At 36.3% G+C, this 15,716-nt stretch overlaps 1 protein-coding gene across 1 annotated transcript in view; it reads right to left on the reverse strand.

Annotated features, from left to right (window-relative positions):
* Positions 1–1,355: 1,355 nt before the first annotated feature.
* The window catches only part of LOC128153769 (connector enhancer of kinase suppressor of ras 2-like), a 212,080-nt gene continuing 197,719 nt past the window's right edge, over positions 1,356–15,716 (reverse strand). The window contains exons 20-24 of the mRNA XM_052813495.1: positions 6,208–6,278; positions 5,343–5,446; positions 3,403–3,910; positions 2,870–3,069; positions 1,356–2,478 (exon numbers count right to left, since the gene is read on the reverse strand). Coding sequence (XP_052669455.1) covers positions 2,263–2,478; positions 2,870–3,069; positions 3,403–3,910; positions 5,343–5,446; positions 6,208–6,278 — 1,099 coding nt within the window. The 3' untranslated portion in view covers positions 1,356–2,262. The remainder of the gene's footprint in view (positions 2,479–2,869; positions 3,070–3,402; positions 3,911–5,342; positions 5,447–6,207; positions 6,279–15,716) is intronic.

Genomic DNA, 15,716 nt, shown 5'->3' on the forward strand with positions numbered 1-15,716 from the left:
GGACCACACCAGAGCAGATACCCATACTGCAGCCCATGGAAAACCCCACACCTCGACAGGTGGTGATTTCTGAAGGAAACTGCAGCACATGGAGAGCCCACACAGGAGCAGGCTCCTGGCAGAACCTGCAGCCCATGGAGAGGAGCCCACACAGGAGAAGGTTTTCTAGCAGAAACTGTGGCCCATGGGGGACACACGCTGAAGCAGTCTGTTCCTGAAGGACTGTACCCCATGGAAGGGACCCATGCTGGAGCAGTTCTTGAAGAACTGCAGCCCGTGAGAGGGACCTCACACTGGAGCAGGGGGACAGTGTGAGGAAGGAGCACCAGAGACAAAGTGTTATGATCTGACTGCAACCCCCATTCCCCATCTCCCTGTGCCACTGAGGGGGGAAGGAGGTAGAAAAGCTGGGAACGAAGGAATGAAATTGAGCCTGGGAAGAAGGGGGGAGGTAGGGGGAAAGTGGTTTTAATTTTGTCTTTGTTTCTCACTCTACAGCTGTATTTTTAATTGGCAATAAATTAAATTAATTTTCCCCAAGTCAACTCTGTTTTGCCCATGACTGTCATTGGTACGTGGTCTCCCCTGTCTTTATCTCAGCCCACAAGCTTTTCCATCCTATTTTCTCCCCCTGTCCTGTGAGGAGGGGCAGTAAGTGCATCTTGATGGGCATCTGGTGGCCAGCCAAGGTCAAGCCCACCACAGCTGCTTTCTGGAGACTGAACTAAATAAACGGGATACCTTCACCCAGTTCTGGCTTTGTGAATAATCACATTTCTTCCTCGATACTAGGACCTCATTGGGATAACATTTTTTCGTATATTATATTCACCTGTATCAATTCTACAGCTCTTGATGTGTGAGAAACAACTAGGTTTAGCTTGTGAAAAAATCATCAGTGAATATCTGTGTTTAAGTGAAATGACATCAGCTGTTTTCACATCCTCTTTGTTCTGCTTTCTAGAAATATTCTAGCAAGCATAAAGAAAATTGTGAACGGGTGTTTGAAATTTATGTTCAGTAGTATTCAGAGCAATCTCCTCCCCCCCCCCCCCAAGAATACAAGTATTTTCTCCAAAATCTGATTCTTAGAAATCATTCTCATCCAGGCAAGGATGTGAAATACACTATGAGACTTGTGTGTCTTCCCAAACCAATCAATACAGATTGGTTTTCAAATGATGTATTGAATAACTTCACCCACTTGCTAACGTACTACTAACAGTTAAAAATTATTGCCAGACATTACATAATTTTGAATAATTTACTCAGCTCTAGATGTCAGTCTATTACGGAATTTAATTGATTAGTTCAGGATTTTTTTCAACTTAATTCTCATCCTTGAAGCATCAGAGCTTTTTTGAATTTCGTGACTCACAGTCATGTGTCACTTAAATTCACAGTGAAGAAACTACGAAAACCTGCAGTATGTACCATATTGAGTGCAGATGTTTTTCTTTCACCATGAAATAATTCAAATTATATTAAAATCGGTTTAAGTTGCAGCATTAGTGAACAACCAACATTGTTCTACTCATATCTGAACCTCTGTGCCACACCTGCTTGCTTATATTCATTCATTTTAAAGGCAGGCACAGTATGTTACAAACACAGTATCTAAATGGCATGTACAGTATGCCCATAGGGCCAGATTGGGATCTATTTGCTAGATGTACAGTGTACATTTTAAGGCACACTATAGGGATTGAGTTTACATTTTGATAACTCTGTCCTTTTATTTGCAAAGATGGTCACTACCTGGAAATGTCGCAAAAATAAACGTTCATCTCTAAGAGTGGCCAATGTGTTTATGTTTTCATTTCATATTTTTCTTAAGAAAAAATGTGTGAAGACGTGAACTTTAGGGCATTTTAAAAGTAAATGTCAACTACCGTGTTACATTTTATATACATAGATATGTCTTTATATATATCTAAATATATAAAATGATTGTAGGAGCTCATACTACAAGCTTAGTTTTAGTACAGTACTTTAAATATACTGGTATTTATTTTCAGTTACACTTCTGCACTGCTTCTTTCTAATGCAGAGCTTGATACGGACATTGGTTGATAATAGCAAACAAAAAAAAATCATAAAGAATATTATTGTCTTATCATGCAATGTAGTAGGCATCCTGTGGCACTATTCTCTTACCCAACTTATTTACAGTACTGCTGAGTACATTATCAATAAATATTACAGTGTTTGTTTTATTCGATTTTTCATGGCACCCAGCAATTATTCAGGATATGAGTCCTGTCACACATGAGTTTCAATGAATGAGTGTGTATGTGTCAGCATTGGTGCTGAGGTTGCAAGTTCAGAGGCTCCATTTTGAGATTTCACAGCAGCACTGTACTCACAAATGTCCAGGAAAAACTCATAGTTCTTTAGTTTCCAATCTTTAAACTTCTTTGATGTTAAGTTGGGATCATCCAGAAGGCTGTTGATAACTGTGAGGTCCCCTTCCTTCGCCTATCAAATTCCAGAAAGACACAGTACATGTCAAAATGAAATTTATGCCACATTTTGTATTTTGGCACTTTATTTCTTCTTTCATTTTAATGCGAAGTGCTAGGCAAACTGCTATGGACACTTGAATCTTTTACCTATATTCAGGAACTATTACAGCTTAAACTGTTCCACAACTCAGTCCTTGGCACTTTCTACAACATGCCTATAAAGAGTGCCAAATAATTTTTTTTTTTTTTCCTTAATCTGGAACATGTTTGCTTTCAAGTATTTTTAGTTTCTTTGGAACTTAATTCTAAAGCTACAGAGAAAGCCTCATCCTTGGAAAACATTAAAAGATTATACTTTTACTAGTTTATATTGCTTATACACAAGATTAACGATAAAGCCTTACTTTTAAAGTGCTCTTGAGAACTCTGATGTGGTGAAGCTTTTCATTGATAACTGGATCATTACATCGCTTTACAAAAGACTTGCGGAACTCCTGCTTGGTGGAAGGACGCTGCTCTCCAAAAGCTGACAAACTAGCTTGTTCCAGAGATTTGTATAGCTCTTGCAGACCATCTGTATTTTCTCCAATTTCTTTTATGTTTTCTGAAAGAAAATAGATGAAGAAACCTAACAACAAATCTAATCGTTCAGATGAAGTCTCTAAAACCAGCAAGCAATACTGCAAATTCATGTATAAAGTAACCCTACAACACCGTTTTCCAATTTTTGTTTTGATAAAACAAGAACATTTTGATCAGCCCCAAAGCTACATTCTTAGCACTACATCCAAGCATTTCAAGTAAACTCCTGTGTAGTAACTGATGGAATTTGCCAACATATAACAGTCCAACCACAAAAAACTTGGCGAGAATAATGGCAATATTGCTCTGGCTTTCCATGGCAGTAAAGAGGATCAGAACATCTCCAAAAACTTACCTTCTGCACAGAAACTATTATGCCTTCTAATAGGAACTTTCTCTTCTAGCTTGTCATCTGTTCCTTCTATGGACTTTACACGTCCCTTACTCCTGACATCTCTGTTTCGGGGAAGGCTTTGACTACGTTGCTTCTGTGGCCTGCTATGAGAGCTATGTCCCCTTTGACATTCCACCAAAGGGAAAGGCCCATCCTGCTCATAATTATGACGTCTTTGTACTGGTAGCGTTGCTTGTCTTCGTTTGTCCGGTGACATTCCAGGCCGGCCACTCATGTACTCTGCATCAGGAGGAACAGTCTGAAGAAAATGGAGCCCTGAACTGGTTAATGGAGTCTCTATCAGATCCTGCCATGAGCGTCTTTCTCGGTAGGGAGGTCTGCACCCTGATGAGTGTGTGCTTCCTGCTACATCTTGTCGAGAATCCTCGGCAGAAGAATGAGAATATGTTGATTCACTTGAAAAGTGTCGACCGTGTTTGGCTTCAGGGAATGGACTTGAAGAATTCACCTGAAAAGATACAAAAGCATCTGACTATAAGACGTTTTGAACAGACCCAAGAAAATTATTATAGCGTAGAACATTATATGATATATACTAATAAAATGGACTGATGTGTGTGTTTTGATATGTCGTAATATGAACCTCTGTAAACAGAACATAATTAGCAGTGAGAACTTTTATGCAAGTGCTATGTTTTAACCACTCCCTATTCTTGTTTTGCACATTCTCTGCCCATGAGCAACTCCTGCTGGAAAGAACAGTATAATACTGGTACAGGTTTCCTGAAGACCTGTCCAGTTTACACTCAGTCCAGCAGTGTGCTGTGAAGACATGAAAGTCCCCCAAACCATAATTGGATTTCCTTTCTTTTTTTTAGGGTATAAGTATCCAGCCAAACAGAAAAAAAAACAAACCAAAAACCAAAACTTCAGCACCCAGGAAGATTTTTGAATTTGGGGGGACTGCTGAACTTCTCAAATTATTTTAAATAATTCTGCTGGGTCTGTGTATAATTTTAATTCAAAAACAAAGAGAAAGGCAAAAAAGTGGAAAAACAGAAAGGGAGGGGCTTAACCTGTATCCCAGTTGATAAAACAGCATCACATGGGTGAAAATCAGTCTGAACTTCACCCATGTGATGCTGTTGTCTCAGTCACTCTTTCTTTGGTTCTGGCTGTGTGAGGATCGTGTCATTCACGCTGAAGAAAAATCTGAAAGAAAAATAGAAAACAGTCCTATCTGCGCTTAGAAACATAGAATAATTATCACAGCCTATGTTCCGTATTATATAAATGTTATTTGCTACAAGAGCCTCTTCATATACAAAATGGGGTTTTTTTCCTCAGTTATCAAGACCTGTCTGTACACAATACATTAGGAGTACTTTTATCAGCTACTTAACATCTTATGACACTAACAGAAAATACTGTCACTACTATGGTATTGTACACAATGCTTCATATTATAAAAAAACCCTTGCCTCTAAAGATATGTTCTTAAAAAAAGTGTTTGTACTAAAACATGATTACTGCATGAATGTGATCTGATCTTAACCTCTAGCATCCAACATCCAATATTCATACTTGAAAAACAGTCTCAGCTAACACAAACTATGCCATCCACCACATTCTTTTCATATTCTGGAGCAAAGTCAACATTTGAATATTCTGTTCATATTATTAGGTGTAGTCTCCCAACTCCTACAAAAAAATGTCATATTTACAGTTTGGTGACATTTACCTCTCTCTTTGTAATTGACTTGTTATGGAAACATTCAGGTCTTAGCTCATGAAGAACAGCAGTAATGTCACTCTTACAGTGAGATCCACCTTTGTTCTGCCTTTATGGTAATTAAATATCCCAAAACAAGGAAAAAGCAAATCAAGGCACACAGATATTTTTTGGTGACCTACTGTCAAATGCAATATTTATAACTCACTGAGGGTGTTCGATGATAGGTGTCACACAGTGTTGAAGAGCCTTCCTGCTTCAGGGTTAAAGAGCCATCGATATCATCCTGGTCACTTTCACTCCAGTAATCTGCTAACAAAGCATTCTGGGTTTCACTCGTGCTTTTCCACAAGAAAGCAGGTCCCACATTTTAAAAATGTCATTAGCATGCAAAGGTAAACATTTCACAGTCACCTAGGTGGCTTGGCAGTCACTAAGGAACAGACTTGTGAAAATGTCTGGCACCTAAGATACACAGATATGTAGAAGAACCTTCAGATGTTTTGGGATAGCGTTACAGAAAGCAGGTTAGGCACCTAACTCCCAGTGTACATAAAAAAGAGCTTCTGGTCACAGACTTTCAAAGAGAAACTTTATTCTAAATGCCAAAGTAGAGCTGAGCCTCAACACTTAATTTAATTACGTTAGCATAACAGGTTCCACCATGGGTGATGGTGAAAAAGGCAAGGCTGGCACCTGAGCTCAGGAGATGCAAAAACGGTTCTAAAGCACATATAGACCTGTGTTTGTGATGTCTTCACTTGGGTATGCTCATCACGCTAGAGCAACGGCTGTGGTCTGGGAGATCATACCTCACCCTGAACCTTGCATTCTCTTTATCACATGTTCCAAGTATTTCTTAAAATTACTACTCAGGATTTTATTTTCCTTGGTGATGGCACCAATAAATACAGGTCTTCAAGGATACGGATTCTTATGAAAATTGATATTTTAAAAGATATGGCACATATGTTAATGAAGAAGTCAGTTATGACATCTCCAACTTTGTTCAAATAATGAACAGATATGTACTTTCTGCTCTCTTCTCCTAATTATAATGTCTGAAGCATTACCTTCATCTGGATGAATATCCTTGTCATCAGGTGTGTAACCAATTGCTGCGAGACCCAAACGATTCATCCATCTAATAGAACAATAAAAAATGAGGAAGAGGGATACTTAAAAGGAACATCTAGTGTAAATCTGAGGGCATACGTATTCTTAACATTTGGAAAAGTCAGTGACAATGCTTAGTCCAAAACCTGAACACTGTTCAGGTTATTAAAATAATGTGTTCAGTGATTAATAATTTTAAGTGAAGGATGTTCCAGTTCATGGGCAATGCAGATGTACTTCTGGACTTCTCTTCACATCTGCTGGAGGATGTTTGCCTAGTGGAGTATCAGACTCATTGCATTTTATTCTGCTGCCTAGAAAACTGAAGAATCCTGACATCAATCTTCCTTATATCATCAAGAAAATGTGAAGCATACATACTAATATGCTAATTTTAGCAATGACTACGCAAAAATTTTAGAATAGTCTGTGTAGAACAGAGAATGTCCAGCTCTGTCTCCACGTTAAGCAGAATCAAATCCTCTCTAAGCCTCATCTGCAAACTATTTGTGTGGAATGGTTTCCAGAGACATTGTATAAAGGAGCATATTGCATTTATTCTGACTGCTACTTTTATTAGTTTCAAGAACTTGCCTGAAATGCCAAAATACTGTAAAATAAAATAGAATTATGATAATAATTGTATGAAAACCTGTATTAGGAAGTAAGTTGTATTAAATTTGTATACTCAAAAAGCTAAAACAGACTATGACAGTATTCCACTGCTTATTTGCTAGTCTAGATTCATGATACTGGTGATATAAATGTTTAGGCTTGTTGAGCTGTGATATCAACATTATTTTCCTTTGATTTTTTTAATATAGAATCTCAGGTTTCTAAAACAAGACTCAGTAAATTGAAAGTACTTCAATATTTGCATTTCACACTGGATGTTCTGGTTTCTTTCTTTGTCCCAAAATTAATTAGTTTGATCAAAAATAAGATTCTTTGTTTCATTAGCAAAATTTTATAGTTTGTTTGGGGAAAATACCTTTAGAGTTTTCTTTACATAAGATTACTGGATGTTTATACAATATATAATTGAAAGACAGGAAAAAAGGAAATTAATGTGTAGAGAGCAAAGTCACTTCTTAATGTTCAGCAAATGGAAAATCAAGAGTCAGCTTACTTTCATCAACAAGGAAATATAACCAAAGAAAAAAGCCCTATTAATAGACATCTGTAATGATTGGGATGCATTCTTAAGTATTCCCTTAGTGACTAAATTATTTACTCTATCATTAATTTCCTAGTACATTGCACCTAAGTGTTTTCTAGAAGCAGCTCTTTTTTCTTTTTTAATGTTGCAACATAAAATTTGTTAACAATTATGTTCTTGGTTAATGAATCATATCATGACAAAAACATCTTTCAAAGAATTCAAAAAAGACATTAGTAAACAATACATACTACATCATAAGGACAAGTTTTTTGCAGATTAAAACAAGAAAACTATTCAGTGTAATTCTTTCTCACTTGTACTAGAACAGACAAAAAGCTTCTAAAGACATATGTGAAGGTATTATTGGTCTAATAGCATAGTATATGGAAGATGGCATACACAACAAGGAGGCAGAAAATGAAGGAAGAATGAACTCTCCACTAAAAATAGCACATAGTTCGGCACGTATTGATCTCCTTGTCTAAGAAATGGTCTGCAGTTGCTCAGAGCAATGATCTTAATCTGTAATACTGGATATAACACTGACTCATTTTATGGCCTTCAGGAAATTGTTCTACATATCTTATGACTTTCATAAGTATCCAAAGGGGACAACAACATTTACTTCTTACAGGGAATTGTTATAGGGTTTAATTTACTTGCAAAACTATGAAAATATGTACAATAATATTGCTTTGCCCTTCAATATTAAAACAGAAGTGAGCAAATTGGAAATAAAAATGGAAATGATGATTAGTTTTCACAAATATCAACTGCAGGGTTAAGACTGCTTACAGAGCCATTGTTTGTATCAGCATGTCAATAACTTGTCTTTATCGTGAAGGAAGTAAATTTCAAATGGATTAACAGGTTTACGGAAGAGCATGTCTACCATGCTCGCCAGCATAATTTCATTCAACAAACAGCATGCTGATCACTTGACATTTGCTTCTCTTGAAAGGTATATTCTTTGTTGCAGTACTTGAAATGACATCATACCCTTGCTCATTATTAAGCATTTGTATTCACTATTTTTTCAACAGTTGTTCCCGAGTTTCTAAACTCATTAGCATTGGAGCAAAATAGTTTTAGTCATACTTTACCATATGCCTTTGGCAATTAAGCAGAATGCCTCAACAACTTCAACTAAGGTTCTGCTTAAGCACCAATGATAAATTAGGACTCATTACCATTTTTAAAGTTAAAACAGACTCAGCCACTTTGGGGGTCAGCACACAGAAATTTATATTGTCTTATATTTCTTGCCAAATTTATCTTGTTGCTCATTGTTAATTGGAGGGTTTCAAATCTTGGAAGCATATATAGATAACAGCCAAAGTGTTAATATTAACCTTCAGGAGAACATGGATATTCTTAGCATACAGAGAGTATCAGTTTTACTCATATGGCCTCAATGTCCAAATCTGGAATTAGCAGAAGGTAATCTTCCTTCTCTAAGACTCCTCAGATTTTTCTCTTCTAAAGGGCAAGAAGATCCCCAGCTATAGTTATAAGTACTTTCTTACCTCATTTACCACAATTTAGTTAGCTCTTTGTCAAGACAACAAAAAGGGTTATCTGATGACATTCAGTGGCTTATAATGATAAAATCTCTTCTGATAGAAGGAAAAGAATCTCAATTTTAGGTTTTGTGTTATTAAAAAAAAGCATGGGTGAATGTTTTTGAGGTTAATCAGGAGTTATAGAAGTGCTGAGATTACAGATCCTTTTCTTACAGTTAACTTTTTTTTTTTCCCCTAGGAAATGCAAATTCAGTTCAAAAGGAACACAGTGTAAACTTGATGAATTTACTTGATTTACTTCATTTTTAAGAAAACAGGCAGACAAGGTTATAAAAAGTTCTCTGTGGAAAGCTTGGAAACTCAGCCGCTTGTTTCTGAACTCTGCATTGAATGCCTTGTAGGCAAATGACAGGTTTCAGGAAGGCAACGGGAGTATGTGTCAGAATTGGACTCTCTAAGGGATAGATGACTGGATGTTTAATTGAAGGTCATGCAATGCAAGACTATATTCTACACCTGACAAGCAGCTCTAGTGAAAAAAACCCAGGAGATCATTTGTCTAATTTAGCTGTACCCCTAATAGCTCTTTGAATTTCATGTGATCACAAAAAGACGTGAGAGATTCTGGCAGGTACATGTATAGCAATCTTATGTGTACATCTCTATGTATCTTGGCCCCCTGAGGCAGAAAGTTGGGCTTCTCTTCCCCTCAAAGCCCTTCCTTTTTTCTTTGATAATTTCAACAACTCTTTTCTTTTGATAATTAAACAACTTAAACAGCATGTTTCACTAAGTTTGAGTCTAGGTCACTCAACAAACCACAGGGATTGCATTCTAGGTAGAAATTAGTTGTGATGACGTGGAGACGTACTAAATATCCCAAGGATACTTTGCTACAATTTACCTTCAATATTGTACAACATTTCCATAAGATACAATCTATCTTACTGAAGTCCATTGTAACAACTTAAAAGGCACCAAGAAGTGTATTAATTATTTTTTATCACCTATGCCTTAGTGAACCAAATGCAGGGAAAGGTAAGCCTCAAATAAAGTCATCTAAATACGTAAGTAAGTTTTGTACTTTGTCTCAATGGTTTAAATTCTAAATAAACCAGACACGGCTTTAATTCTGTTGATTACAAACAGGCACTGTTGTCATTGCTTTGGGATAAAATAGAGCTGCATTGTAGGAAGTTAAGTTAAATTTACTGAGATAATTCTGGTTAGTACCAGGGGATTACAGCCCAGGGCCTCTTCTGAGAGTCTGATTCTACCCCCAGGCCTGGAAAGTGATGATTACAAAGGCACTGAGGGCAGTGATGAACTAAGTAGCTGTGACAATAATCAAAACTTGATACTGAAGAATGAGAGTCATGCTTGAAATGCCCCGGTTGTCAGGAGCACATTCTCTTACTGATCATTTAATAAAAACACTGGAAAATGTTAAAAAGTGGACCAAACAACCGGGGAAACAATTTTGTATAGCTTCACTGTCCTAACACACTATATTAAAAACAAGAATATGCCATTAGTCATTGTACAAATGCAGTAAGTTTCTGTTTACTGACTGTTAATAATTTACTCCTGCTGAGTGTGGTGATGAGCCAGTCCAAGGTCGGTGTGAGGTTCTGGGACTGAAGGCAACAATAGTTTTCATAGTGGCATCACACTTCACCACTTGGCTATTCCTTTCTACAGCCCAGAACAAAACAGCAAAGTTAAAAAAACCCCCTAAAACTACTTGGACAACCTCAGTTATAATAAATTTGAGGGAACTATTACACATTTAGTGGTAGGAGAACGAAAACCAAAGGCAAGAGGGTAACCATTTTTATTTAAAAAGAGGTGCAAGGCTGTTATTTTTAGGGTTATAGTTAAAACCATTCCATAAATCCATGGAGAACAGGTCAGAAAGTAGCAAGTTTCTGTGGTTCAGATAAGTTTTATTTACTATTATCCTCAATGCCAGATACACTTTTTGCATATACAAGATGGGTGGTATGTAGAAGAAACTATTTTGTTCAAGTGAAAAAGTAAATAAAGGATATATCCTGAAAAGGTATAAAAATTCAAGAAAGAGTCTATCCACTGTCACTATTTCTTTCTGTTAAATGTTCCATTAAGAATGAAACCAATGAAATACCAAAGCATTAAGAAATAGAATAAATAAATAGTTAAATATTTCCTACCTTTCTTGCATATTTTCATCAATTAATACTTGCATGTGTATGTCATCTCAGGTTTGTATTATAAATGTTTCAGTGCAGGAATATACCTTTCTTTGCTTTTGAGATTGCATCTACACTTGAGATTATTTTGTTAAAAGGAAAAACCAGAACTAAAGTGGAAGTTAAATTTGACTTAAGTTATCTTTAAGTCTATTAAACTATGGATTCCCTTGAACCATTTATTTCATACATAGAATTTATTCAGTGCAATTTATATTTAATTTCTGATTTAAAAAATTGTATTATATTTTTTTACATCTGTGGGATAATCAGATTCCAGAACTCATTGTAAAATTCTGTGCAATACAGAATTATATTTTAAAATTTATTTTGTACTTGTTATGCTGGCTTCTTCCTGACCAGTCTTTCTTACTGGACACCTAAAAAATCAATACGTTTCCCATTTTGGTTCCTAAGGTACATTATTTTCACTATTTTCTAAGGTTATACAGGTAATATATTCATTTAACAGAATAAAGGTTCCTGTAAAAGGTATGGTTAAAATGATGCCTTGGTTTTCCTCTGCACAACAGAAGTTCAAAAACATAAGTGATATCTCACAGAGAAATATAACACTGAGCAGAATCTTCTCAATGATCTCATCTCTCCAAATATATCAACTCTCAGCAGCCTGTATTTCTACTATTTTATTTGCCACAGTTGCTGGAATTTGTTAAGTAAAATCATTCATGGGATAAACTGTAAGTACTCTCTGATTTGATAATTTGACATGACTCTGTTGATCTTGTTTCATGCACTGTCTTCCTAGATTTGTCAGGCTGGAAAAATATGAAAAAGCCCCAGACAGCTTCAGAGTTGACAAGTGAACCATGGCAATTTATGCCCTCTTTGCATGAGCATATACTTCATGCACTTAGTGGGACTTTGTTGTTGTTGTTGTTGCCAGAAGTCTGGTTTGGTGTTTGGGGTTTGTTTTTGGTTTTGTTTGGTTTGGTTTTTTTCCCTAGTGGATGATAGACAACAAAGTTCACTACTTCTGTAGCAAATAAGTTACCTTTCTGGTAACAAATGAAATAGCATCTTACTGTATAAATATAGTCATGTATCACAGAGAATATGCACACAGTAACTTTATGATAGACTATAATTTCAGATAAAACCAATAATAAACCCTAAGGAAATCTACCAAAACAGTCACAAAAACTCACTCAACTGGAACTTCTCTTGCCAATTTTCAAACACATTTACAAACACATTTGTGGCAGCGCTAACACTGCTTAGGCAAATCAAAAAAGAGTAGTCATTGTTATGTCACGCTTGGAGTTTCAAACTGGTACTTAAAGGAATCCATTAAGATGACAATGAGGTACTTTCCTCATTAGTCAAATGCGGCTACTGAATTTCACCCTACTGTAACCTTGTCCTATTGGATTTACCATGTTACTCTGGATAATTCACCAAACTTTCTGGGCATCCACTTAAAGGCAAGTACTAGCTGCTGCATACACCTGCTGCTTCCCGCAGTGACTGTGACATTATATATGCTTCAGCACGTGCAACCATGTAATATTTTCCAGATAGTCTTTCTTAAAAAAGTACAGGTAAGGGATGAAAAGCTGCAAAAATTAATCCAAGCCAGGATTTCTTAACATTTAATGCATGCTGTAAATTTTACCCAGTTGTTCAAGCTTTTACCCTAGCTTTCACCCAATGCTTGGCCCAAAAAGAAAGCTTTGGAGAAATTAAACATGCTTTATGAGCAAGAGAATGGAGTTTAGTATGGCCTGAAAAAGTATGGGTGGGTTTGGGGGGGTTTTAGAGGGGAATTTTTTTTTTTAAGAGATGGGATAATTTATTGTGAAATTATGTAATTCTACTTCCACATACTCCTAAAGAAATCAGATCAAATAGGCCAAACAATACTATTAAATGCCTGACTTATTTAATTATGTGTATTACTTATTTCTATTACTAAAAACTTCAGATTTTGCAGTGCTAACTTAGTATCTCCAGTATAACATCACAATATGTGACTGTAATGCACGTTCATTCATCACAGAGTGGTACAGCACTGTAATCACAAAATCTGCTATATTAAATGCAGTTGAACTGTTTGACTCCCAGAAGAACTATACTAATTCACGATGGTATTATTTAAAGCAGAATTTGATTAAGTTAATTTTGTAATTTAAACTAGTACAGAAAGCCAATGCAAATCCTACCTCCTGCGCATTAGGGATAAATTCACACCTGAATGCTAATTTGGATTGCGTATTGGATAATTGCAATTGTGTATTGTAAAACTCCTTTGAACTCCTTTAGTGTAATTCTATAAGCCAGTGGCTCTCAAACTGTATTAAGGGGGAAATGGTAGTTCACAAGTCTATGGCAAATAGTCCATCAATTGTAGAAAGGACGAGTTAGGTGGCTAGCCAAAAAAAAGGAGATTTTGAAGACTTACAGCTCTGCACTAGTACTTCCTGGTGTAGTATTTTCCCCGGACAGAGCACTGCAGCTCTACTATTGCACTGTTCACTCCCATATACATCATGGTTTCATCCAGTCTCTGGGGCCTGTGGCTAATTCTGATGAGAAAATTGTTTTACTTGGTCTGCAACTTATGAGCTTTTATGTGAGACCAATAAATTAGAGGACTGAAGCGGCCTCGGGCATGGACTATTTTTCCTGGATTTGAAACAAGTTTATAGGAACATAAGGGAAGAAGGGGAAAACCTGCTGTTTATGTTTACTTACAACACCATTGGGAATCTCCATTTCAGGGATTTCTATTTGAAAAGTACCTTTCATGTTCTGCACTAACTTACTTGGCTCTATTTGTTAAAGAACTGTTAAATTAGGATAGACAGAACTGACATAATTACTCTCCTGCTCACTTCTCCAGGAATTCTTAAGAGGGGCAATGTCTAACAGGGGCATATGCCTGAAATTTTTAGTTGCCAAGATCTTTTGTTAGGCGCTAGCTTATTTGCAAGTGAAGATTGAAAGTAAATTGAAACTGTAAAGGATGCATTAATACTGGCCCACCATCTGATTTGGCCAAGATCTGTCAAGCAGACTAACATGCCCAAAATTTAGGGAACACAGCTGAATGAACTTTAGTAATAAACAGGATGATTTAGGGAAAGCCTTGAGTAACTCGCTTGGTTATATTCCATACATAAAAATAGAGAGGATACGCACCCTGAAATTTGCTTATAATCAATAGAGATTTAATTCAGAATACTTCGATTTTCAAACAGTTTCTTTTTAAGAGAAATATTGTGTTAGAACCTTTCAGGTCTTTACTTGGAAAATATTGGGAGTGACCCTTACAAAAATCAATCATCATTCTGTTTCAGTGGGTAGCAGATATTTGTTATATTTTTTGAATGAATGCAAAAGATTTAAGGGAGTTATTAAAATGGCAAAGTTAACCCAGTTATTCAAATCAAATGTGATCAAATTATTCAGCCTAAAATAGGAACTTTTTAAAATTTAGTAGTTGGAGTCCATGAGGAGATTGTAAATGCACTGCACTGCATACTTCAATCACATGAAAGTTTTAAATAAAGTAGATATTGTAAAACAACTGAATATTAAATTCAATGCTAATTTCCTTACAAGTATTAAAGCTATAAACAGGTTATGCATGGTATGGTAATAGATAAAGCACTTCTGGGAAATAAAGCCTTTAACAAGCTTGGAGTATCCCGTGACCATGGCAAGCAAAAGATGAGCTCATCAATTTCATTATTAATTCATTTCTAAGAACACAACTATGCTCATGTAAGACCTGATAAAACAGCATGAGCATTAATTTTGCAAACCAAAGGCTGTCTGCACCATGCAACACAGCAGGCAAAATTCAGCTGCAACAGAGTAACTCTATCTGCTACACACAAATCAATTACTACCCATTGGTCTACAATTCTTTCAACAGCAATGCAGTATTAAATGCAGATAAATATTGTGGAGTGGAAAAAAATATTAAACAGTGAATCTGAAGTAAGAAACTGTAAAAACAGCTGTTAAAACAAAAGCTGGTGGTAAATGCAGTTGAAGAAATGGTATACATTCCCCACATAGTGAATAAGGAAATGCTATGTTCCTCTCCATATTAGAACTCCTTTACTTTTCAGCATGAAAGATCTACCCTTCTGTCAGCATAGAAAATCCAGTTAAATTTTGCGGTGACAGCAGGAGTGTGAGATACCATGCAGAGTATTTGCCCTATTTCCTCAGATTACATGGTTAGCAATTTGCTGGGAAGACAGAGATTTGTGAAATTAGTATTTTAAGTGCATTTTTCATCTATGAGTCTTGCTTATGCATTTCAAATTTCAGACAGGATATCTGGGAGAAGGAATTCCAGGAAGCATGTAAAATGCTGCAGGGGATGCCCAGGGATTTTACAGAGGTAGCATAGTAATCCATCATTTGGGTTGGGGAGTGAATTACAGCATTTCTGAAGGAAAAATAATGTAAAAAATACTTCACCCTTTGTCTTCTCTCATGGGAAGCAGAGGCAAAAAGTCATGAAAAAGGCTCTTGTAATTCCAAACCACCATGGCAGTACAATATGAAAATAC

Source organism: Harpia harpyja, chromosome 18 (assembly GCF_026419915.1).
Source record: "Harpia harpyja isolate bHarHar1 chromosome 18, bHarHar1 primary haplotype, whole genome shotgun sequence".
NCBI lineage: Eukaryota > Metazoa > Chordata > Aves > Accipitriformes > Accipitridae > Harpia > Harpia harpyja.